This window comes from Eubalaena glacialis, chromosome 19 (genome assembly GCF_028564815.1).
Source record: "Eubalaena glacialis isolate mEubGla1 chromosome 19, mEubGla1.1.hap2.+ XY, whole genome shotgun sequence".
NCBI lineage: Eukaryota > Metazoa > Chordata > Mammalia > Artiodactyla > Balaenidae > Eubalaena > Eubalaena glacialis.
The window spans coordinates 3,761,547-3,787,571 of NC_083734.1; the positions used below are offsets into that span (position 1 = coordinate 3,761,547).

Genomic DNA, 26,025 nt, shown 5'->3' on the forward strand with positions numbered 1-26,025 from the left:
AGGATGATTCCGTGACATCAAGGTTAACTATTAGGAGGACAAGGGGAAAGCAACTTCTTGAAGAAAACACTCAACAAAAAAGACTTGAAGATGCTGGTACCCCAGGTCCTTCACCACTGCCCCCCCCCCGCCTCCCCCCCACCGGCCAACCAGGTTTTTCCAACGTCCAAATGAAGCTGCATGGTCAACACATGCTTAAATTGGTATTTATGACACCAGAATTTATATCAGGTTTTCCTCACCTAGCTCAGGAAAAATTCCTGTGCAAAGATGTCCCATGATTTTTTAGGAATATCCCCATTGTTAAGATTTGGGGATTCTCATTCTTCATTTTTAAGTAGTTCCTGTCACTAACAAATGACCAATATTTGTTAAATATTTCTTTGCATGTATGCACCAAGAAGTATTTAAAATTTTGCCAATTTCACTCCGTATCAGTTACTTCTAACTTATTACTCAAGTCTAACTTGACTACTTATTTATTCATTAATTCAACCAACATAACTTGACCACCTACCCTATGCAAGGCACTGAAGAAAGAAACAAGAGCAAGAGGAAAGGTCAGCTCTCAGGACGTGGTCTTAAATTCTGAGTGCAATGCTGTGGATAGTAAATACAATAGTATTTTCACCCGTTTCTATTTGCGTTTCTACCAGTTTTCCTTTTATGCTGTTTGGGACCCCACAAACTCAGTTATTATTGTTGAATGATTACTGCATCAATGATAGTTTCTGCATCAATGCTTTTTCCAAAGAAACTTTCCCTGTTATTTTAAGAGTAATCCCTATTTTACTTACACGTACAAGAAGTACCAATTTCAATTATCCTTTTGAAATCAGTCATTTCAGTTTCAGTTTCTTCTTATAAATAGACTGAATTTTGCTTTTTTATTCAAGTAGTCACTCATTTTCTTAGGTAAACCAAGTCCAGCAACACTTCAGTTATAACAGTTGCCTCTGTATTCTCTTTCCTCACCCCTACGTCTTCAATTTTTTCCCCCCGACCCACTTTCTGCACTGAACTCAAACCTATTTTCCACTACTTATTTTTTCCTCATACTATTTAAATAGCTGCTTTCATTACTTCCTTAAGATAACGGGGTTGCATCTGACAACCCATTTTAGCAGGTTTCTTAGGTTCATTCCATAACGTACTGGTTAAGATCATGTCCTTGACTTTATCTTTCATTACTTTAGAAAGCTTTCTATTGCTTAAATCAGCTGTGGTTTTTGGCATTTAAGCCCTGTAAGAATCCAGTTAGGAAGTTTGGGCCCTGAGCACAGTAGGCACTCAAGAAACGTGTTTCAAAGGAAGAAACAGACTTTCTACAGTAAGTCACAGGGGAACTTTAAGGTATGAATTTTGGAGTCAGGTGGAAAAAAAAAAAAAGAATTGTATTCTTATTTTTTTCCTTCTGAATGACAGTTGTCAAAAGCTAGTGAAACTAAGGCTAATATGTTTTAAATATTAAGCTTGGGGGTTTAATCTTTGCCTGTAAATTTGTACACACGTCTAAGGATTATAGACACATTAGTTTCTCCTAACAGATCATCTTTCATTAAGCTTCTCTTTAATGTTTCAGTATTTAAAGGAAAGCGTAATTAAACTGTGGTCACATAGAAATCGTTAGGATACTTTCAACTTTTTTTTTTTTTTTTGCAAACCTACTGGCTCCACATGGCAGTTATGGCATAATAGGAAAAGGGAAGTAAAAAGGGGGAAGGGACCTTTACATATTTAAGGCTTCAAAGCTGAGAAGAACTAAAGGCCTGAAAGCAGCTTTTTTTCTGTTACCCCAGGATTACTCTCTGGTGTGAAAGCTCTACTGGATGGAAGCTTTCCCAAGTTACATTCGTAAGGCCTCCTTAAGAAGTACTTGAAACGTGGTAAGAGTTGATGAGTTACAGGTTTTTGAGTACTCTTACTTTCCTAGGGTTTCTTTCTGGAATGAATTAAACTGGTATCAAATAAAGGTTAAGAAGTGAATGTTTTCTTCTTAAATTTCACAGTACATTTAAATAGGTTATATCCACATCACTAATTCTGATACTTCTGCTGAGTGATAATCTAACCCCATATTGCACTTCTCTTGAATAATGTTTTTAACACAGAATACAAAATAGAATTTTAAATGGTTAAGTTTTAAAACCTAAATGAAGTCTTCCATATGCATTAATTACGATGTTTGGCACCTGTATGAACACGCTGATGCTGAATGAGGTTTGTACTCTGGGTGAAGGTTTTACCACATATACGGCATGCATAGGGCTTCTCTCCTGTGTGAATTCTCTGGTGCTGAATAAGGCATGTTCTCTGGCTAAAATCTTTGTCACATTCGTTACACTTATAGGGTCTTTCACCAGTATGAGTTCTCTGATGCTGATTAAGTGATGACGAATAAATAAACGCTTTCCCACATTCATTGCATTTATAGGGTTTCTCTCCGGTATGGATCCTTTGATGCTGAGTAAGATTTGCACCCTGTCTATATGCTTTCCCACATATATTGCATTTAAAGGGTTTTTCTCCGTTGTGAATCCTCTGGTGCTGAGTAAGGTGTACACTCTGGCTGAAGGCCTTCCCACACACACTGCACTTATAGGGTTTCTCTCCGGTATGTGTTCTGTGATGTTGGGTAAGGTTTGCACTCTGGCTGAAGGCTTTCCCACATATATTGCATATATAGGATTTCTCTCCAGTGTGAGTGGTCTGATGCTGAATAAGAGTGGAGGAGTGAGCGAAGGCTTTTCCACATTCGTTGCATTTATAACACTTCTCTCCAGAATGAATCCTCTGATGTCGGATAAGGTAAGTGCTCTGACTGAACACTTTCCAACACTCATTGCATTTATATGGTTTCTTTCCTGTGTGTATCTTTTGATGCTGAAGGAGGTGTGTGCTCTGGCTGAACGTTTTCCCACACTCGTTGCATATGTAAGGTTTTTCTCCGGTATGAACTCTCTGGTGATTAATCAGCGATGAACTGTGGCTGAAGGTTTTGCCACACTCCAAGCACTTGTAGGGTTTCTCTCCCGTGTGTGTCCTCTGGTGGATGGTGAGGTGTGCGCGCTGGCTGAAGTCTTTCCCGCAGTCGTCGCACTTGTAGGGTTTCTCTCCCGTGTGGATCCGCTGGTGGATGGTGAGGTGTGCACGTTGGCTGAAGGCTTTCCCGCACTGGTGGCATTCGTAGGGCTTCTCTCCAGTGTGCATCCTCTGATGTGCAATGAGGGATGAGACGTGTCTAAACTCTTTCCCACATTCTTCACATTCATAAGACTTCTCTTTGGCATGGCTACTTTGGTGTTTGATGAGGGATGGGTACTTTCTGAACTTCTTCCCACACACGTTACACTTATAAGGCTTCTCTCCGGGATATATTTTCCTGTGTACGATACCGTAAGAGACATGACTGAAGGTGGCCTTGCCTTCGTCGTACACAGAAGTTTTATCATCTGATTGGGTATCAAACTGTATCATTAGGTTTGAATGCTTTTCAAAATTACTTCTATATATATCATATTTATAGTCTTCTGCACGATCATCTTCTTCTGAAAGGACTGACTTCAAACCGAAATCTCTCTCGTTGGTGGGAATTCTCCTGAAGGTCTCTATTGCTTGCCCCTCCAATCTGTCATCATAGTCATAGGGTTCTTCCAGCTTGATGGTCTTGGTTCCATCCTTTGTGAGTTTAGAAACATTTTCCACCGGAGTACCCTCTTGGGCTTCTGTTTCCCATCCTGAAATTAAAAAAGTACATAAAAAGTCTTCCTCTATTTGGAGAAAGGAAACTGCCAAAGCAGAAACAAAATAATGAACATAAATAAAATGCCTAAAAAGACTATGGCTCTGACAACCTCATAACATGGTCCTTAATGCTTGGGAAAGGAGAATAAAAGGGCAGAAAACAGGACTAAATTGTTGAAGAAGGAGAGGCTCCTCCCTATTCAACATGGGCATGGAGTTAATAGAATAGGTTAGGTCAGGCGACAGAGCTAAGAAGTGAAAACAGACGATAAACTGTGGGACAACCTGGGATGACTTTTATTACACAAACATTTATAATCATATAAGCTGTAATTTACATAATGGGTCATAAAGCAGGCTGACTATCAGCACCCCTCCTTCCAATCTACCCTGCACACTGTACGTAATATTCTGGAGGCAGTTTCACGGTGTGTGTTCCGTGTTTTAATACGTCTAGTAACTCTTACAGCCTGAAGCCATGGTTCTCAGGGGTACAATCCCCAGACCAGTGGCGTGAGCATCACTGTCATCTGAAATATGTCAAGTGACTGGGCCCCTCCCAGACATACTGAGTCAGAAAATGGGGGTGAGGCTGAGCCCTCCAGGAGGTTTGAATCATACTGAAGTTTCAGGATCAGCGGCTTAAAGGATAAAAGTTAAAGAAAGAAAAGTTAAAATACCTCCACTCAGTACTCAGACCCCAAATAATCTAGCCTTTTCTACTGTACTCCCTCCTCTATCACAACTCATATTCAGCTTAAAGTTCAAAGTTATCCACATAACTTAGAACTATGTCCTTATAATCTTCTAAAGGTGCCACTAATTCCAGACTCCAGGCTTCTCTTATGACACCTTCTCTACCTACTGAAAAAGATGCTTATGGCCCAGCTCATGTTTCTCTCCTCCTTCTTAGAATCCTAAAGTACAGATTAGGTTGAATGATATGAAACTGCCTTTTTTGTAGGTCAATCTGGCTGAATATCAGCAGTTTCATACGGTCCAACCTAATAAAATATTGGGCCCATGGCAGAACTTGGCTTTATATTATTATTTCACAGTTTTGTGTGTTTCTTGTATTTCCAACTCAGATGCAAACTCTGGAAATGGCTTATGCTTCTTTTACATTTCCTTCAGAAAATGGCCCAAGACTCTGGATATGAAGGCCACTGAATGGAATTGGTAAAATAAATGACAATACCTTGTTGTAAAAAGGTGAACTCAAATGAAAGCGTACACACACACACACACACACACACACACACACACACACACACACACCTGGACCCCCAAACCTGACTGCAAAGCCATTAAATACACATTTGTTGATGCCTATTATGTTTCTATTATGATGGTTTAAAACACATTTAAGTTGCAATACCTTTCTCCTTTGAAATCAGATAGGAAACATATAACTTGCAAATATTAAGAATTATATATATGAAATATAATGAAATATGGAGTTTATAATATAGCAAAAATGATGCTGGATAGTCCAGAAACTTTCTAAAATGCAGATCAACGTATAATAACTTTACAAATATATACATTCAATAGACTCATCCATCAGTAAAGGACTAGTTAGAATAGGAGATAATGGAATACTGATAACTGATAAAAATAGGTACATCGATACGAAAAGGTGTGCAAGAAATATTAAGTGAAAAAAAGAGAGAGAGAGGGATAAAACGGTACACACAGAAAGATTCCATCTGTGTAAAGATGTGTGTCTCCAACCCCTCACCCAAAACCAGGGCCTTCTCCCCTGAGATCAGCACTCCCTGCAGGTCTGTGTACATAGCTAGGTGAGGGGAGGGAGACACATACTTCATTATGCTTCCTTGTGCTACTTGAATTTACAAACTACTTTTATTATCTTGATTCAAATACAAAAATTAGACACTAGAAAATGCTTAGGAGTAATGTTAAATGTAAAAAAGAGTACCGTAACTAGCATGTAAAACTCATTAGAACTAGATATATATTACCAAAATGCTAACAATGAGAGTTTGTTTCAAAAAATATTTTCTGATTTTCAAGAAATCGGTTATATTTCTTTTGTTGTTTTTTGGTACTAGAAGTGTTGCTATATTACTTTTTCTAGAGGAAAAAAATCTAAAAACAACTTTCTCAAACCAGGATTTATTACTCTCCCCTTAGAAAAACGAAATGAGAATGTTAATGGACTGCATGGGTAGGTGTGTATATACACAAAAACAATGAGATAGTCCAGAAGCTGAGTTTAGTGCCTATGTAATCAGAATCAGTCTGTGACAAACTGTTCCATACACCTGAGAAGGAAGTACTAAAGTTATAATTAACAGGCTTAAAGTAACAAGTCTGAATGATGGCCATGAAAAAATCACTACTATAAGCATACATTTTTAAACCAGTCAGTTTACTGGTAATTCAGAAATTAAGATCATTAAGCAGGGCTTAAATATGTGTATATAACAAACTGGAAAGGACCGATTAGAAGTGTTAAGTATCAAACAGTGGTGTAATATTTCTAGCAGAAGAGATCAGTGTTGACCAGGTAATGAAGGAACACTTTTAGGGGAGATCTGGTTTGGGCTGAACCTCAAAGAATGGCTGGGTCCTGTATGATGTAAAGACCATAAAGTTCTGAGACAGGAACGGCCAACACTACTGCTCGATTTGTGAATCATCAAAGTTTCCATTCCCTCAGGTATGACTGATGAGATGCCCTAACCAAAGGTTCAACTTATACGACTCTGAGCTGATAAGAAAGTGAAATCCTCAAAGCCAAAAATCAAGTGAGAGCAGGAAGACCAGAAGTCAGCGAAAGTTGAAGCTGGCTTCCTGAGACACTCCTCCATCCTGCTGACGACCTTCAGCTTCCCCTTGAGGGTGCAAGGGGCTCGGGGGCCAGAAGACAAAGGCTGCAGCCAACCTGGGGCAGCTGGCAGGAGTCTGCACACTCTGTGCTACACCCTGTATAAGGACAGGCTAGAAAAACAGACAAAACCCAAACACCTCACCTCTACAGAAGGAAAAGAGGACCTTGCCTTTCTCAGTTTTGTGCTCTTTGGTGGGAGCAAAATCTCCCCCCAAAATACATAATCATAAACTGCCCCTCTTGTGGGTTTACAGCCTTAATTCAACCCGAATCACCTAAAAACCTCAAGTGGTCCCAGATGGGCAGCACCTCCCATAAGACGGTCCTGACTCCAGCAAAGGCCTAGCTCCATCTTGCCATGGGTTTTCTCAGTGTCGAGAGCATGCTGAACTCACTCCCTAAAGAATTCAGTGTATATTTTGGGTCATTCTGCCAACGAAAGCAAATAGGCCATAAATTATGAGAAGAATTAGCTTTTCAAGTAGTAGGACCCTCAAAATACCAGATGACCAGATAAAGTTAACTTTTTTAAAAAGTTAAGCAATTCACTCTAAAGTAGCGTATTATATTGTCATTATTGTTTAATTTGCTGTTAATGCTGGATTCCAGCATCAATACTGGTAGACATACTAGAAGGCAGTGGCTTAAATTAAAAAAAAAAAAAAAAGGGAATAGGAAAGCAAAATGCAAAAGAGTACAGTGTACTTCTTTTGTATACAAAAAGAGAGCTAAGACTATATTTATAATTTATCTCTGCAAAGAGAAACACAGGAAGGATAAACGAGAGGTAAGTGAGCCCTGTAACCTACAGGACGTGGACGGGAACAGGGCAGACGGGATGGGAGTGTACACCTTTCTATAGTTTTGACTTCTGAACTGCGTTAATGTTTTTACATACTCAAAAATGTAGAATTAAATAAAAAAGAATCAAGAAACAAGAGAATACTAAACTTGAACACAAATGTAATCAAACAAGTTTAACTGTGTATCAAACTGTTAAGATAACCAGAAAGGAAGAATTCAAGTAACTTTGAACCCAGTATCCTCTATATCTTTAGTGGAATATATTCTAAGGACATGAAGGAATTTCGAATGTTACCTGAGCAGTTTGTTATCTGAGAGAGAATGATATACTTCTGAAACCATTTTTGCGTGATTATGATAGAGCAAATGAGCAGATATACTGATATTGGGAACCAGATGACTCATTCTGTGAGAAAGGAAGTAGAAAACAGATATGGGGAGGCACACGATGGACTGCCCTTGTGGTGCTAGATTTGAATTAAAGTCACCAGTATGAACTCAGGATTCAAAAAACCTACAAACACACACACACACACTTCACAGCTCTATCTACTGAACAGATCTAGAAGCAATGGTACCCAGAGTAGTGAGCGCACTCACTGCCCAGATCCTGGCCTCTCATCACTAATCCCCACTAAGATGAACCACTGTTCCTTAGAGAAATTCCAGGTCTCAGGTAGGCATAAAGTGAGCCCACAGACCATTCTCTGCCAGAAAGCAAGGAAATGCTCAAAGACTAATGGGGACGTCTCAAAAGGACTTGATCTGAAAGGCTCCCATCGCCGAAATTTGGGACAACTGAGCATCAAAAACAAATACCCGCCCCCTCCAAACTGGAATTAATGGACTAACAATACATTGAATTTTTAAAAATTCCACTAGTCCATAGTGACATATACACATAAAAATGGGTTGGGAGGGACAGGTATTCTTTACAGATTAATCATTTAGAGGAGATGGTGGAATTAGAAAATCACCATTTTGTAACCAGCAATGTAATAAAGCAAGGATCCACAGTGGATGCTAAGAACCTTAACTGGAAGGTCACCAGGGACTAGAACAGTCACGTGACCTCTAGGTGTCGAGCCACAGGTGACGACACAGATGCAGGAACCAGATGAATGCGGCAAATAGGTGGGGACTCCTGTCTGCATAGATCTGGCTTTATATATTTTTACAATTTTTGATCTTGCAAACATGTTATCTTTTTCAATAATTAGAACATAAAAAAGAAAGGAATGAGGAGAGTGGAGGCAGGGGGCTACAGGGTTTTGTCAATAAACAGAATAAAAGAAACTCAAAAAGAAGGTGAGAAGGTTTGAAATTTAAGATTTTAGGGGACATTCATGCATGCTTAAAAATGGAGGGAGGGAACACACGGAAAGCCCCAGACAAAACTCTAAGGGAGGGAACCCAGGGGTCATGGAGAAGCACAAAATAAGAGGGGGGTTGGGGGCGGTTGAAAAAATGACACCTGGAAAATCTCTTCCAAAGATGGCCTCTGTAAGGAAGCAATGCCAAGCAGCCCAGTGTTCTCAACAGGCTGGGATGTCTTCGTGCAAAGTGACTTGGCCACATGTAAAAACACATCTCACCACACTTAGGATAGTACAGGCTCTGAAGCACAAAGAATCTCATCGGCTGGTGGTTCTCTCACCTGGACTAGGGCCTTCTAAAATTTCTTTTATCACCATCCATGGTTCTTCCAATATGGGAATCACGGTTGGTCTGTACACTGTAAGTCCTGTTCAGGAGGAACAGAGTGAGTTTTACCCTGGAGATAAACAGTTGTTCAAGTTTTACTACCTGACTTCTTACCCATGAGGACAGATCTCTACAGGAAAAGAATGGTTCACGGACATGACCTCATGAATGAGGTCACTGTCCTTTTCGGAGCTGGGACAAAAATTTCCTGCACCCTGGAGGGTGCACGCCTAGAGATGACGGGGAAGGAGGCACTGGGCAGGGCGCGGCGTCGGGTGGTGGCCCTGGGAGGCTGTGCGTCGTACCTTCTGATGACCTTTCACTTAGAAACCTTTCATTTGGGAAAAGGGAGCAGAACTTTGCCATTTCTGTGCCTGAACGGACAAAGCACGCTCACCTCTAGGCCCGACCATTTTTAACAGCTGAGGGGAGAAAGACTCGGGTGTGTATGCAGGGAGGAGGGCCGGGCGCAGACGACGCTCACCCAGAGAAACCATGTTCCAGTAGTTCTGCAGCGTCACCGTCTTGTACAATTCCTTCTGCACAGGACGCATGAGCTCCCAGTCCTCCCGGGTGATGTCCACGGCCACATCTGTGAATGTCATGGATTCCTGAAACATCAAACATGACTCAACTTGGTTCAGGAACTAGGAGGAAGGGGACAGCGACAGCACAGGTGTGTGTGTGGTGGGGGAAACCACAGAGTCTTGAGCGTTGGTAGGACCCTAAAAATTACCTAGTCAATACCTTTACCCAATGTATGGATAAGCAGACCTGAATGGCCTGAGGGGAAGTCTGAAAACAAAGTAGAATACATCAGTTTCAGTGCATGTGTTGGTGGCTCCATCTTATAGAATAAAAGGATTTAAACATAGATGACACAGAGAGAATGGTTTGACTTTCAAGCATTGCCTTACAAATAAATTAAATGTGTTACAGTTAGACATTTTAAGATATTTTGTGTGCTCTATGATGGAATGCAGAGCCCTTCCTTCTTCCCTCCTATCTATCTATCTATTTTTGGCTGCGCTGGGACTTAGTTGTGGCATGCAGATCTTCCGTTGCAGTGCGCAGCCTCTTTGTTGTGGCGTGCGGGCTTCTCTCTGGTTGTGGCGCACAGACTCAGTAGTTGCGACGTGTGGGCTCTCTAGTTGTGGTGTTCGGGCTCCAGAGAGCGTGGGCTCTGTAGCTGCAGTATGTGGGCTTAGCTGCCCCATGGCGTGTGGGATCTTAGTTCCCCAACCAGGGATGGAAACCACGTCCCCTGCATTGGAAGGCAGATTCTTATCCACTGGACCACCAGGGAAGTCCCCCTTCTTCCTTTCTCAAATAAAACTGGTACCAATAACCACACTGAACTACTGCACCTGGAGATACATTTCAGTCTGGTAAAGTTAGCATCTCTCTGCTCTTCCTTCGTTTTAAAAAAAAAAAAAAAATTCTTGCTTACTCTCACATGTTTTTCAAATAAACTGTAAGTTTCTTTAAAAAACTGTATTGGGATTTTTCAAATCACATGTAAGTGTATAATTTAGGGAGAGCTGGCAGTTTTACAATCTTCAAGGCTTCTTTCATGTCTACAGAATAACACAGGACTGCAAAGCTTATACGATGCTTAGTCGTAGTTATTTTAAATGTGGGGATAATACTGTGAATGGAACCCTTTATTTCATTTTAGCATCTATCTGATTTTTATGTATATTTAAGAAAGTGATTACTTTTTGTATGCCATTTTCTGTCGTGGTCACTTTATTCAAATTCTCTATTATTGTTTCTAACAGTTTTTCCCTTGATTTTCTTAGGTTTTTTGGGTAAACATTCATATTATCTATAAATAATAATTTACTCTGGTTACCAATTTCAGACCATGTATATTTTACAGTGTATTTTACAGTAAATCTTTCTCTTAAGATGGCCTGAGCTGCTCTTCCTTAAAATAACACAGATTCGTAATAAACAGTAACATCATACAATACATGGCCTTTAATTACTTGTTAACAAAGACAAATAATAACTATTGTCTAATCTTCCTGTGACCTTCTTGATCACTTACTGTAATCCAGGCTAACAGGTCTCATAATATTTAACTGTCACGATCTAAGAGGAATATTCTATTCATTAGAGCTTAGTAACTCAGGCTATGAGTGGTTAAGTGTCTTGCCCCAAATCACAGGTTGTGGCAGAACCAGGAACCAAATCTAGATCCATGTGGCTGTGGAGGTGAATCCCTTAACCTCTATGCACTACCGCTGCTTTAAAGTAAAAAAGTGAGGAAAGGGATATCAAGGGAAGCAATGGATCCCATTTCCTACACAACGTATTCACCTACCTTAACAGGCCACGGTGACTTAAGGAGAAAACCTGAGGCTTAGGTCCTTCATAGGACTTCTGGGGTCACAGAAGGTAGAGGGCCAGGTTAGAAAATGTCCTCACACACTAGGAAGGCATTTTAAAATCACAGAAGAAACTGACACTCACTTTGGTCACGAAGTCATTGAGCCACCCTGCCTGGAAAGCTTGTCTTCCTTTGGGGTCTTCCTCTGGGGTCTCTTGGGAAAGGGTGGAGTTCTGAGGAGCAGCTAGGGAAGAGAAAGAGACCGTGGTGGAGATCAGTCCTGTTTGAATAGCCTAGGAAACTCTTCACCAATAGAAGCCTATATTTTCTTAAAGCGAGGAATCAGAAGGAAACCAAAAACAGCGCCCCTGCTTCACAGAACCAGAGGAAAGGGGCAATGACTTATCCTGAAACTTATCCTGTTTTTGAGCAGGCTTCAAAAACAAGTCTGCTCTGGGATGCTTCAGAATATGTACCAAATTCACAGTTTTCTACTAAACCCTTGCGTGATAGAAATTTTGTGAGTTGTCTTTTTACTTAGTAAAGAAATATTCTCTGGACACTTTTCTACATATTTGGAAGTATGTTACCATAAAACCCAATTCACAAAGCAAATGATTTATTGGCAGAATGGTTCAAACCTCTGCAGCGAAACTTCCTGAGGGCGCACATAGGGGTAATTTGGTTGCGTCTGGCCACTGTTTATGATATGTCCTCTGGGTTTACAGAACGTGTGTTGGGTTCCGAGCAGTTGGAAGAGGAATGCCAGGTAGGACGGGGCTCAGTGAAGCCTGTTCTCACTCACTCCCTGACCTCTGTTTTCCTAATCACCTCAAAGGGCTGCTCTCTGACGTGATGGCTGTCTTCTTGGACCACCCAGGACTCCTCCCCTCTCTGCCCTTACAAGCCTTACCTTCTTCCTCTAGAATCTGAGTCAAATCCTCCACCAGAGTCACCACTTCCTCGCTGCTCTTCGGGTACTGGGACTTCACCCAAGTCCTAACCTCCCCAGGCAGGATGCTCAGGAATTGCTCCAGGACCAGCAGCTCCAGGATTTGTTCCTTTGAGTGAATCTCGGGTCTCAGCCACTTAAGGCAGAGCTCTCGGAGCTGATTCAATGCCTTTCGAGGACCAGCCAGATCTGGGTATGGAAAATTCCTAAAATTCTGCCGACAGGTCTCAGTGTCACGCAGGAGTCTTGAGGCGAGGGTTTCCTTCTCAGCATTGCGGGGTCCACTCTGAGCCTTGTCCGGCTTCCACATTAGAAGGACTTGGGCACGTGACGAACTGGTCGTCCTCTTGCTCGGGGAGAACATGGCTACACACAGGAGAGTCAACCTGGCAACAGCCTTTATTTCTCCAGGAGTGAGCCAAATGCTTGAAGTCGCATGCTAGAACCACAAAGACATTTACCAAGGGCTGCTGCAGCCAGGGGCAGGACAGAGGCAAGGTAGAGTTAGCAGTCTTCCTTACAAACTCTGAGCCCAGAACTTGTAGGGATGGCTAAGAGACCCTGAAACACAAGAACAGACACAAGGTCAAGAATTCCTGGTGGTCTCTGCCATACGCACAAACAGTAATAGGCAGGCGACCCAGAGTGTACAAATAAACACAGAGAGTCTGCCGTGCTCTACCTCCCTGATATCCTTAGACTTATAAAATAGATGCAACCTGCCCTGGGCACGGGTTGGGACTGCCATAAAAGGGTGGTGATAGAAGCAAAGCAAAAAGACAGATCAAACTTCTAACTTGTTGAAACAAACATTTTTTACAGAAAAAAAAAAGCTTCAGTATCATAGTCACTGATGTTACAGAAACTGTAATAACTGAAGGGCCTCTCAAAAACAGCAAATCTGTTACTTAGAAAAAACTGGGAGAACTTCTCCTTAAAGAGCTCAAGGTTCCCAAGGGAACGGTCAGGGAAAAAGGGCGAGCCGTTTACCCGCTCTGCATATCAATGCCAGCCTGTTCCAGCCCTTCACTACCAGAGGGCTGGGCACAGGAAAGAAGCAGACTGGTGTAACCTGAAGCCCGTGAAGAGCTTCTACAGGACACAGTTCCTAAGGAATACATTTGAAACCAGGATTCCCGCAGAAAACCTCACTGCAGGCCTGACCTGGAGGAGAACCGACACCACCTGTCCACGGGCTCCAGCTCTGAGCCCCCCTCAACCCCGTCGTGTCCCCCAAAGCCGGCTGCGCACCAGGCCTACGGGGCAGAGGCACCCCTCGCCTCCCCACCCCGCGAGGTCCCCCTAACTCCACAGTCTGAGGCTCGCGGGCCGCTGCGCGGGGACTGCCCCGCAGCCTCGACCCCGCAGGCCGCCCGCATCCTGACCTGTGGCCGGACCGGCGTACGCGCAGCCGAGCGGCCCGAGAAGCCCCGGGCAACAATGGCGGCGGGCGCGGCGCCTGCGTGGCGGGCTCGGTCCCGCGCTGCGGAGGGGCCTCGGCCCCGCCGCGTCCGTCCCGTAGAGCACGGCGCCTCGGCCGGAGCCACCGTGCACCCGGTCCTGGGAAGCCCGGCCCGGAACCCACCGCGCCCCGGCTCCGCCGTGACCTCGCCTCGGTGCCACCGCGCATGTGCGCAGGAAGGACGCCGCGCGCCCTCGGAGCCAATCGGAAGCCGCGCCCGGCCCTCCCCGCCCGAGCTGCGGACCATGGACCCATCTCCATGGCCCCGTCTCCATGGCAACCTCCTCCGCCCATTGCTGGGACTTGCTTGTTAGCCGCAGAGGTTCTGAGGGAACTTTAAACTTTCCCTGGGCAGAGTCAGGTCTGGTAGACGACTGGGAGGGAGGTCGGGGAGCTACAGCATCTGGGGGAAGGGAATGCGGATTGGGCGGGGGACGGTTGGAGCCCCGCGCTAATCAACCAGAGAAAAGCTGGTGGCAGAGTTCACGGAGGAAGGATGGACAGGGAAGATGTGGGTCTTAAGGCAGAAAGACCCGAAGTGCTGGTTTGGGCTTTACTGCTCATAACCATTCACTCTTAAAGGCTCCGAGTCCCTCCGCAGGAATCTGATTCTGAGACTCTCAGATCGGAAAAAAGAACAACATCCAGCGTCATGTTGTTTATGAAAGACTCACAGCCTACATAAAATGCTTGAAAATAAAAGGACAGAAAAACATTCATGGGGTCCCATTATCTAATGCTGTGTTGGCAAACCAACATTAGATAATGTTGGCAAAACTCTTTAATGGAGTTAAAGAACAAGCATTTTATTATGCTCCTGGATTCTGTGGGTCAGGAATCTGGAAGGGGAACAGTGGGTGTGGCTTTTCTCTGCTCCACTGTGTCTGGAACCTCAGTTGAGATGATTTGATGGCAGGGAGGGTCCACTTCCAAGATGTCTTCTTTACTCACATGCCTCCTCTTCTGGCTGAGATGGCTCAAAGATGAGCTCAGCTTGGATATGACCAGAGCGCCTATATGTGGCCTTTTCGGCATGAAGGACTCAGCCGGCAGCTGAGATGGCGGCTCTGGGCTTCAAGAGCAGGTGTTCTAGTGAACAAGAGAGAAGCTCCAAAGCTGACTACGATATAATCTCGGAAGTCACAAAGCATCACTTCCATTGTACTCTTGGTCAAAGCAGTCACAAGTCTGTGCAGAATCAAGTGGAGTCTGATGTAGACCCCATTCATGATGGGTGGAGTGTCAGAGAGTCTTAATATTACCACACCAGGCAAATTTGGACAACAAGAAAGTTGGGTAGTTTGATGATCTTTGATGTGTCAACTTGGCAAGGCTAAGTCTCCCACTGTTGAATCAAACCCTAACCTAGGTGGTGTTGTAAAGGTATTTTGTAGGTGTGGCTAAAGCCCATAAACTCAGATGAATTAAGTAAAGGAGATTATCTGAAATAAGTTGGGTGGGTCTGAATGAATCAGTTGAAAGGCCTTCAAAGCAGAATTGAGGCTTCCTAGATGAAGAAGAAACTCTGGACAAAGCGTCTCGCCTGCCCTTCCTGACAGACTGCCCTACAGATTTTGAACTTGCCTAGTCAGCCTCCACAATCGAGTAAGCCAATTCCTTGCAAAAAAAAAAAAAAAAAAAAAAAAAAAAACCTCCTAGTATGTATGACCTACTGGTTCTGCTTCTCTGGCTGAACCCTGACTGATGCAAGTCATAAGCCTAATGTCTGACAAAACAGAATCTTAAAAAATCATTAGGAAAAGATAAGCATGACATCTACTTATAAAAGTTATAAAACTTGACAGAGAAGATATATCTATCATAAATATGTATCTCTAAAAATAATGCCTCAAAAGATACAAAGCAATAACTGATATAACTGCAGAGAGCAAAATAGAAGTCAACAACTGAACCTGGAAACTTTAGTACACCCGAGAGGGCACACTGTGATGGGCTGCCAGGGTCCCCCTTCAGGGCTGGGGCACCCATTCCTCCAGCTGCCAGTGTGGGAATACCTCCCTGGGAATTGTCCTGGCTGAAGGGAGTTGCCTCTCTCAGGTCACACGTCCTCCCCAGGGGCAGTCCACTTCCAGTGGTGCTTGCTGCAGGGGTTCAAAGACCTTGCCCCCTTGCCTCAGCTTGCAATCTCTCAAAGGGCCATCCTAGTTTGAGTTCCCTGTAGGATCAAATGAGGCCTCTGTTGCAATTGTACAGCAGTTCAACTCTTTCCTCCGCCCACTCTTCCCTCCAGGTATCACTTTTTAATAGGTGTTTTTCTAGAGAACACTATCCAATAACACCTCTGCACGCAATTTCCATCTCAGAGTCTGCTTCCATGGAATCTTACCCTATGGCAAGTGGTACCAGCCGTGGTCCTAGGAAGGCAGACTCTAAGATGGGATTTGGGTGAGAGATCACCTGTCAGCTTGCTGGCAATGAGGACCCTATCACTTGTGATTGATGGACTACTGATAGCACATGTCAGGCTGTAGTGGCACAATCATTAAAACTGTCCCTGGTGTTGAACCAGGATGGGATATTGATGGGAGGGAACCGCAGGTGGGTGCTGCATCTTAGATCTTTAGGAGTTTGGGGGAGGTAGCAATTTTCCAGACTGTGGAATTGAGTGGCTATTACTGGGAGCCATCGACAAGGACAGGCGGAGGGTGGTTAATCACCAAGTAAAGGGAAAGTGTGACGATCAGAGGGCTTCTTGAAGCCTGATGGCAAAAATGTAAGAGTAGCATAACTTCAGATAAGTTGAATTCTCAATCCCAGAAAGTTTGCTATGTCAAGGTCAGGAGCTTGTTTGGAAAGGAGGAAACCCTGAGACTTGGGATGGGGACATTCAGGTTGATGTGGGCAAACACCTTTAAACACCAGTCCCTCTGGGCCTGCAAATGTGACCCACGCCTCCCAGTCTTGTTTGAAGATGATGCAGACAAGACCTCTACTTTGTGATAAAACCGGTGCCCCTTTCACTGTCTACTCTTTCCTCCCCTCCTGATAACTAGACCAATAACTAGGGTCAAGTCACTACAAAACCCAACCAGGGAAATGCTGGGCTTGATAAGGGAGGAAGATTCAGTTGCTGTGGGCCTAGCCAATCTGTGTCTGTAGGAACCAGGAGAGTACGGGTCCGGATCCTGAGGATGCTGGACCATGGAATGTAGAACATATAGCTGAGTGCTGGAGAGTTTATTGGAAAGGAGCACACTTCTGTGATAAGTGTTTACACGCTCTGCTGAGGATGCCAGGAGGTGGTGCTAACACACTGCAAGAAGGGCTTTTGGCGGCTTGGAGAAATAGATGGCTCTTTGCTGAGCAGAGATGCCAGAATTGCTAGGCTCAGAGAAGTGGGCAATCCAGAGCAGGCAGAGGATGTAGGGCTGGAAAATGTACCAGCTCTGCTTCTTTGGAAGGCCGGGAAGACCCTCCGTTGAGATACAGAATGTGCTGGTGGGAGGGATCACCAGCATCACTGAGAAGCTCTGGGGGGGCCGACGGTAGGGGTTCATTGCAGAACTCGGCTCACTGAACCTCAGAGACAAGTCGTCCTCAGTGAGCAGTAAGGCCAGAGTGGAAGGGGGGTGGGAGAGTGGGGGGAGTGCTTTACCTTCTGAGAGCGATGAGGACAATTAATAGAACAAGGCGTCTCGACAGGGTGGTGCTCAGTCTATACAATCCAGTGGGATAAAGGCTTGGATGATCCGGAGGTTGAGGTTAACCTTTACCTTTACTGACCAAGACAGAGGAAAACCACAATATAATCAAATTAGAATGGAAAGTGGAGACATTGCTGAGGACTTTACATAAATGAAAAGTATTATAAGAGAGTGCTATGAACAATGTACGCCCACAAATTTAGGTAATTTAGATGAAACTGAAAATTCAATTCCAGGGATTCAGCAGGCGGCCGGCCTCTGTGCGCTGCCCACCTCTGGCCACAAGAGGGCGCGCGAACCCGCCCTTTCCGACCCTCCTGGAGCGCATGCGTGTTCCGGCCGCGGATGGGGCGTCTGGTCCACCAGGAGGAAAAAGCTTAGAATGCGCTTCCGGGCTTCTTCTGCAGAAGCTTTCGTTTTCTAGAATTCCCCTGTGTATTTCGTTCTTTACTTTCCCATGGTACCAGGACCTATTTTACAACAATAGCGCTCATTGAGGCGTTTGAACGTCGTACTCATAACGTGAGGGAGTATTTTATAAAATTCACAGAAAGAAACGCAGACGGGGCTGAAGGGACGGACAGAATCTTGGTCCCTTCGAGCCCAATATGAGCTGGAAGTGGGAGGGGAAACAAGCGCCCCCCTGGACGTGCTTTTATTAATTTTTTAATGTTTCGCTTTCCCTGTAACGTTAAACTACTTGAAAACATTGAAAATTTGGAAAGGAGGGGTGTTAAACATCATGTTTAGTTTATACCAAAGGAAAACTTATTATATGTCTACTCTCCTGGCTTTACTGGAAGCAAGCTCATCAATGACATTTTAAAAATATGCTTCTTACCTTGTCTCGTTTTCACTTGAGATAACTGACATGTTTGGCAATTTCTCATGACCCAGTGACAATCTTAAATAATTGTTCATTAATTTCAGTTTTCTCTCTTGAAGGATCCCATCGTGACTGCAGTGGGCTGTTTATCCCCAAAGACTAATCAAGAAACTTTTCTTCATTATTCTGGGTAGACAGCCCACTTCGTAAAACATCTGTGTTAGATTTTTCACATAAAGGAAAAAGAACCTTTCAAACAGTTTACTGCAAGCCGGGAGGCACACTTACTCAAGTCCCTTCATAAAGAGTAACCCTGAGCTGTGCGCTCGGTGGTCCCTGCAGATCTGTCTCTTGCTTCAACAGTGTTTGGATTGAACAGACACAGGGACGCCCCTTGCTCCAGCTTCCGACCACCCTCCAACATTTTTTCCAGTCGCAATCTTCAGAATCAGCCACTCAAGCTATCCTTGGCCCCTGGGACCAGCCAACACCATTTTTTGAGCTTAACTCCTTATTACCGATCAACCATGAGCTCCCAGATTTGTCAGAGTTATTCCATCGAGATGGAAGCCGCTGTCAACCGCCTGGTCAACCTGCATCTGCGGGCCTCCTACACCTACCTCTCTCTGGGCTTCTATTTCGACCGCGATGAGGTGTCTCTGGAGGGCATAGGCCACTTTTTCCGCGAATTGGCCAAGGAGAAGTGCGAGGGCGCACAGTGTGTCTTGAAAATGCAGAACCAGTGCGGCTGCCTCGCCCTCTTCCAGGACGTGCAGAAGCCATCTCGAGATGAGTGGGGTAAAACCCAGGATGCTATGGAAGCCACCATTCTCATGGAGAACCCAAGCCAGGCCCTTTTGGATCTACATGCCCTGGGTCCCACCCGCGCAGATCTCCACCTCTGTGACTTCCTGGAGAGCCACTTCCTAGATGAACAGGTGAAACTCATCAAGAAGGTGGGCGACCACCTGACTAACCTCCACAGGCTGGCTGGTCCCCAGGCTGCACTAAGCCAGTATCTCTTCCAAAGGCTCAGCCTCAAGCACCACTAGGAGGCTCTGGAGCCCAGCGGCCTTTGAGGAGCTCCTCTGGTGTCAGGGCTTCTGCCTGAAGCCTCTCTCTGCAGCCACTAGGCAGCTTTTTAACCACCCTGGAGCCCTCTCCCAAGTCTTGGACCAAAGGGAAACAGTAAAGCTTTTTGCAGCAAAAAAAAAAAAAAAAAAAAAGAGTAACCCTGAGCCCAGCAGGTTGTGTGTGGGGCTGTTTTCATTGTTAGGACAGGGGGCACACTCCGCAGCCCCCAGGGGACAGGCCCGAAGAGCCAGTCTGGTGTCTGGTCACCACTGTGAGACAGTTTTCTCTGTAGTAAATCCTTGGGCTTGTTTCCAGCATAACAATGATGCTCGTTGGACCAGAGAGCAATTTTTGTGGCTTTTTCCCAGAAAAAAAAGTGGTGCTCTTCACAAAGTCTCCCAGCCTCTTGAAGGGTGGGGAGGTGTCTTTCCGGGTTTAGTTTGTTAATCCAGCATTTCTCTTGTAGCCTTGTCATCTAAAAAATTATTTCCAATTCTCCTGAATATAGACAGAATGACTTGAATAAAAATTACAAAACAAAGCCGTTTACTAGATACTAAACAAGTTAGCCTTAAAAATTTCAAACACCCTGAAAAAAAATGTCAAAATCCCATACCTGTGTTTCAGGTGGGCAGTCTCCCTGTCAGTCTCAACTATCTCTTTCTGCAACATGGTTCTGAGCTGTGGAAGAAAAATACATCCATATCTGTCCTGGTTGACTCCGCATAAAAAGAAAGACAAAATCTTATCCAGTTGCCACGATGTTTCTTCTCAAGTGTAGTGATCACAAGAAGACAACACATCAAAGAATATGTGATCAGAGATTCCGAGGGCCGTTGTCTGCATTTGGGAGTGAAGAATTCTGCAAAGCAGATTGAATGTTACCTGGTGTCAGAATGAGTGTTCCTCGTCTGTCTTCGCCTATGAGTTCCTACTGCTTTCATCAGCTAAATCACAATATTGAATACAATTCTAGATATTCTGCCCATGTTCCCATTACCCTAACAACTAAACCCTAAGAGTAAGACTCTCATAAACCAAGGAAAATGAAACAAAACAGTGACGGAGTTACTACTGTATGTTAATTTTATTTAAATTTTATGATTATTCAGAGCTATTATATTGCTGAGTAACGATGGCCAAGCATGTAACTAATATTGCTGATTAAAAATTTGCTAAATGATCTGACAATTATACCTCAGTGAAGCTAGGGGGAAAAACAAAAAAAAAAAATTAGATTTAAAAACGTTGTTAAATGTACCATCAATGTGTTCTATGTTAGGGTGTAAAAAAAATCATATATTTCAAATAACCATCTGGAAATGGATGAAGATCAAGGTGTTTTTCCACAAAGGACTTGCCCCCTTTTATACCCCTATGCGTCCTGAACATGGTCCCCATAGATGAGGTGAAGACTTGAATTAGCTTTTAGCCCGTTTAAGGCTAGTGTCAGCCTCCCTTACTTAGGACTCCTGAAGTGCCTCTTCCCATCCCAGCTGGTCTGCTGGATAAAGAAGGCTGCAGGCTGCATGGGTCTGGCTACACCCATCAGCAGTCAGCAGATACTCTATCTTACCAACCATCTTGGGATGCTTCAACAGCCCTGAGGCCTGCGAAGCACCGCTGTCTACACCAGGCGGCGCCTCCGACTGGAGAGCCACTAGCAGTGGCTGGAGCTGGGCAAGGCCCCCCGCGAAACTCCAGGGCTGCCAGGACAGGACCCTTGCCCAGGTTCCTGAGGGCCAAGTGCAGGCTCCCTGGGATGCCCTCTCAAACCCCTTTCCCTTGAACACGACCCGGTCTACCTCTCTTACCTGCTTCCACACTGATCCCTTACACTGCTTAAGGAGGTGGGAGGTCCTGGGCTGTGGAGCTGGTGAGTCCAGTGGAGCCTGGGTCGTGGCCACCAGAGCCCACCTGGCTGCTCATTCCGGGTTCCCATCGGCCCTTCTTTTCTGAACTGGCGGCTGCCCCTTCTTCGTGCTCCCCAACATCACTGCTATCAGATTCTGCAAAGCTTCCAGGGCAACCTTGCCATCTACTCCCTCAAGGATGCCCTTCATTAGGGATGCCTGCGTGCATCTCCCTGCCTGGGCTTGGGGACAAGGGGTGTGAATGTCCACGCAGCTGGGAGTCACCCAGACTAGATGTGGAGGTGTCTTTACCGCATGGAATGTGCATGCGAGGAATTTAGGGATTTCCTTGACACCTTTGGAAAGGGTTGTGTCCCTAGAAAGTGGGAGGAGCTCCCGTGGGGCCAGCCCCCCACTCACAACTCACAGGAAAGGCCTGAGCCGGTGGTGAAGACGTCCAAGGTGCGTGCCTTCCTACCTATGCTGGGGAATTGGACTGGGATTTCCTCTCGTTCTCACCTGCGAGTCTCTGCCAAGCCACCAGCCCTCTCCAGGCCTCCTTAGGGAAGACTGGACCTCCTGCGGAGATGCTGACGGTTCAAAGGCCTGGTGGTCCATGGCCGGAAGCTCTGAGGCAGCGGATTATTGAGGCCGCGTGGCCGGGTCTGGAGGGCGGGCCGCGGGGAGAAGGAGGCTGCTGCAGGCTGAGGCTCTGAGGCAGGAGACAGATGGGCTCCAGGCTAGACATTTACAACTGGCCTCCTGTTCACACCTCCTGGGGTGAGAAGAAGATGGGCTCCAGCAGGACATTCATTACCAGCCCCGTTTACGTTTCCTGAAGCAAGAGACAAACAGACACCAGGACTACATGTTTATGACCAGACTCCTGTCTATATTTCGAGATCTGCACCTCTATATAAAAACCAGCAATAGATATAATAATCAGACAATGTACATTTTTATGGCAGGGACAGAGTGGGACTAAACCCTGTTAAAAGATCAAGAGGTCATACATTTCCCATCCTTGGGGCAAGGGAGACATTGCACATGGGCAGAAAGGCTCCTCGGGGGTCAAAAAGGAAGGGGCACCACCCCATAATAGGTGATGCTAAGGCCGTCGCATATGTCTCTGGGCTGTAATCCATCTTGGAAAAAAGTTGCACACGCATGTTGGGGAGGGTCCTAGGGCAGGGCAGGTGTGGAAAAATAAACCAGATAATTGGCCAGAGGTAAACAGAGACCCGGAAGATCTGCCCTATATGAATGACTTAACCGCCTCTCTACTGTGCTCCTCCTCATTGGGGGGACGCCCACACCCTTTCTCTCTGGCTGTGCATCTCTGCCTTGCTTCTGTCTTAACCACACCCTTTCTCTCTGGCTGTGCATCTCTGCCCTGCTTCTGTCTTAACCACACCCTTTCTCTCTGGCTGTGCATCTCTGCCCTGCTTCTGTCTTAACCACACCCTTTCTCTCTGGCTGTGCATCTCTGCCCTGCTTCTGTCTTAACCACACCCTTTCTCTCTGGCTGTGCATCTCTGCCTCGCTTCTGTCTTAACCACACCCTTTCTCTCTGGCTGTGCATCTCTGCCCTGCTTCTGTCTTAACCACACCCTTTCTCTCTGGCTGTGCATCTCTGCCCTGCTTCTGTCTTAACCACACCCTTTCTCTCTGGCTGTGCATCTCTGCCTCGCTTCTGTCTTAACCACACCCTTTCTCTCTGGCTGTGCATCTCTGCCCTGCTTCTGTCTTAACCACACCCTTTCTCTCTGGCTGTGCATCTCTGCCCCGCTTCTGTCTTAACCACACCCTTTCTCTCTGGCTGTGCATCTCTGCCCTGCTTCTGTCTTAACCACACCCTTTCTCTCTGGCTGTGCATCTCTGCCCTGCTTCTGTCTTAACCACACCCTTTCTCTCTGGCTGTGCATCTCTGCCCTGCTTCTGTCTTAACCACACCCTTTCTCTCTGGCTGTGCATCTCTGCCCTGCTTCTGTCTTAACCACACCCTTTCTCTCTGGCTGTGCATCTCTGCCCTGCTTCTGTCTTAACCACACGCTTTCTCTCCCGGTGTGCATCTCTGCCTCGCTTCTGTCTTAACTAAACAAATCATTTCTCTGTGAGCTCTCCCACTTGTTGTTGTGCTATGTCTCTAATAATAAACTTTGTACCTGTTTTTACAGTTTTGCCTCCGTGAGAAATGCGTTTTTCACTGGGGGCAAGAGCCAGGGGGTGTGGTGGCTAGGATTCCTGGCTTTCATCCAGGCTCCCCAGGTTCAGTTCCTGGGCAGGGAATTAAGACCTCCCTTCACGCCACCACTCAATGTTGCGTCTCCGAGATCAGCTCCGCTTCCTTCAAGGGCAGAGAGAATTTAAGCACCGAGGTGCTTCAGCACCGAGGTCTGGACAGCGGCCTCTGTCCTGGCAGGAGGCGCCCTAAGAGAAAGTGTCCACATCCCCCCCGACCAGAGCTTGAGTCTGGAGGCAGGGGGAGGGAGCCGGCCCTGGCGTGCTGACCGCACAGGGACAGATGGGAGACAGTTGGAGGCGGTGGACAAGTTAGGACCCTGGGAGAGCCGTCCCAGAGCCGTGTGGCAGGCAGGACCCCTGGGCAACCCCAATCCTGTGCGGATAAGAAGGCTATCCCCACGCCCACCCCCATCCTTCCCTTCCATTGCTTAAGTGCAACAAATGTTAAAATGGGGGTTTCTGCTAAGAATCTAAGACAGCAGATATCAGATACCTGAAGTGAGCTGTGAGGCAGGCCACCAGGCAGAATTGGAAAAAAAAAAAAAAAAAAGTAGTGGCTGAGAAACTGTTAGGGGATTGTTAAGCCCCTCACCTATATTGAGAGTATCAAAGGGCTCCTAGAAGGGGTTGAAGAGGATTTCTAAAGTTTTGGAAAGAGCTTCACAGAGGAAAGATGGTGGGGAGGTTGCTTGTCCCATAGTTCAAACCTAGTGAGAGGTTTTAACAGGCCACCTGGACAGCTTGATATGTGTCCCCCTGGGGTTTGCGGACTCAGTGGCCTGATGTATATCTTGGCTTAAGAAACCTAAGGGGCAAGAGCTGGCCAGACTAGCTGTTCATGGTGAGTTGGAAGAGGTGTCTGCACACTTTTTAAAGCACAAATTTGGGGACAAAAGATGCATGAATTCTTCCCATGGTCTAGACATGATTCATGTGCATGGGGTGGGGGGTTGAGGGGAGTTCCTCTTAGCTGCTGTCCACAGGGCTGCCTGGAGGGCTGATCACATCTCCTAGAAGAGAGTCCTAAATGTTGCCCCGATAGAGAGCTGAAATAGTATTTTCACCAGGGCTAAGTGAAATTCAGAAGGATCCTCAGCACTGAGGGAGTCTCTCAAAATTCCACCAAAGTCCCAGAGAGTAGGACGCCTACTGACTACACTACTGACCTACTGACGTGGAGACGTTCCCTGCACCCTTGTTTATCCTTCCTCCCCTGCTCTGACTCAGGTGGGGTCAGAGACACCCGTTAGCAAGCCGTGGATGGAAACTAGAAGTGCAAGACCAGGAGGGAAGGGACCCCAACTTTAATTCATGTTCAGAAACTTGACTATTACATAGGATGCTTGTCATATTCACAGCCTGGGGGAGTATTTCTTATCACAAAGTGACCAGAAAAGTCATGGAATTGCCCCTCACTCTCTTCACCCCCTTTTGCTCCCTCATCCATGAGAAGGAGAACTAGAAACTGAATATCTTTGCTAAACTGGCACCTACTGCCCCTGTGCCTTCAAGGCAGTCCAGTGGGGTAGAGTGTGCTACCATGTGAATATCAGGCATCATGGCATAGTGGGAAGTGGGTGATGCTCATGTGACTGGCTAGAGCTTCAGGGGTGGGGAGTTAACTACTATTTTTTTTCTTTTTTCTTTGTTAAATAAAATCTCCCCATCTCCTTTCCCTCTGTTCCCTGTTTTTTTGTCACACCATGAGGCATTCCGGATCTTAGTTCCGCGACCAGGGATCCAAACTGTGTCCCCTGCAGTGGAAGTGTGGAGTCTTAACCACTGGACCACAAGGGAAGTCCCTAACTACTATTTTTTTTTTTCTTGGCCATGATCTGTTTCCCCTTTCTTTTTTTCTTTTTTTATTAAATAAATGGATCAAAATTAAATAATTCAAGCCCTGCCTTCAAAATGAAAATTTTTTAGTATTGTTTAGCAAAAACAATAAACCCAAATTGTTTTAACCATCAAAACAAAAACAAAAAGAGAGAAACTGAATATCTTTTTAAGGGATGATAGCAAACAAAGTCATCGTATGATCTCAGCTCACCGTGTACATGTTCAGAACACCCTCTGAAACAAACAGCAGGTCCCATTTGCTTCCAATCCAAATTCCTTGGAGACCATGAAGTTGGCTCAGCCTCTGCAGGAGAGCATCTCTCGGGCCAGGGGCAGTGTCCCAGGGCCTATCTGGCTTGAGGTAAGGAAGCATCCTCAATGGGAGAGACAATGGGCCAAAAGAATTTATCAAATACTGTATCTGTGGCAAGTCTGTGCCATCTTTAAGTTTTACCTTCCTTTTAAAATAAAGCAATACAGCCAGCTTGGTGTGAAGCAGGAATGTACAACTAGATTAATAGAACAGAATAATCTCTAGGAAATTTTAAAATTTAAAAATATCTGATGCATTGGTGCAGGTAGAATAAACCTTTGAAATTAAGTCTAAGACAATTTTTCTTTTTCTTCCTCTTCATCTCTACTTTTTCTAAGAAGTGATACTTTACC

General features: G+C 45.3%; 2 protein-coding genes across 3 annotated transcripts; one reads left to right on the forward strand and one right to left on the reverse strand.

Moving 5' to 3' along the window:
* Positions 1 to 1,676: 1,676 nt before the first annotated feature.
* Positions 1,677 to 14,015, reverse strand: ZNF287 (zinc finger protein 287). 2 transcript variants are annotated; one of them, XM_061177141.1, is made up of 6 exons: positions 13,982 to 14,015; positions 12,358 to 12,957; positions 11,588 to 11,688; positions 9,594 to 9,720; positions 9,063 to 9,149; positions 1,677 to 3,737 (listed from the first exon to the last, which is right to left on the reverse strand). In XM_061177141.1, the coding sequence occupies exons 2-6, from the start codon at positions 12,758 to 12,760 to the stop codon at positions 2,173 to 2,175; spliced, it is 2,283 nt and encodes a 760-aa protein (XP_061033124.1). In that variant the 5' UTR covers positions 12,761 to 12,957; positions 13,982 to 14,015; the 3' UTR covers positions 1,677 to 2,172. The 2 variants fall into 2 exon arrangements, with proteins under 2 accessions (XP_061033124.1, XP_061033125.1); XM_061177142.1 differs by lacking the exon at positions 13,982 to 14,015 and adding an exon at positions 13,782 to 13,939.
* A 901-nt stretch (positions 14,016 to 14,916) lies between these two features.
* On the forward strand, positions 14,917 to 19,401 carry LOC133080433 (ferritin light chain-like). Its single transcript, XM_061176336.1, has 2 exons — positions 14,917 to 15,019; positions 18,668 to 19,401. Exons 1-2 carry the CDS (start codon positions 14,917 to 14,919, stop codon positions 19,399 to 19,401), a joined length of 837 nt encoding a protein of 278 aa, XP_061032319.1.
* Positions 19,402 to 26,025: the final 6,624 nt, after the last annotated feature.

What these genes read in the sequence shown, in the direction of transcription:
- ZNF287 (XM_061177141.1), bottom strand. Translation starts at nt 12,760, where the DNA reads ATGTTCTCCCCGAGCAAGAGGACGACCAGTTCGTCACGTGCCCAAGTC. An exon ending in TCAATGACTTCGTGACCAAA is followed by an intron (nt 9,721 to 11,587) that starts GTGAGTGTCAGT and finishes TTGATGTTTCAG; the next exon opens with GAATCCATGACATTCACAGA. An exon ending in CTGGAACATGGTTTCTCTGG is followed by an intron (nt 9,150 to 9,593) that starts GTGAGCGTCGTC and finishes CCTCCTGAACAG; the next exon opens with GACTTACAGTGTACAGACCA.
- LOC133080433 (XM_061176336.1), top strand. Translation starts at nt 14,917, where the DNA reads ATGGCGGCTCTGGGCTTCAAGAGCAGGTGTTCTAGTGAACAAGAGAGA. An exon ending in CACAAAGCATCACTTCCATT is followed by an intron (nt 15,020 to 18,667) that starts GTACTCTTGGTC and finishes AGTAACCCTGAG; the next exon opens with CTGTGCGCTCGGTGGTCCCT.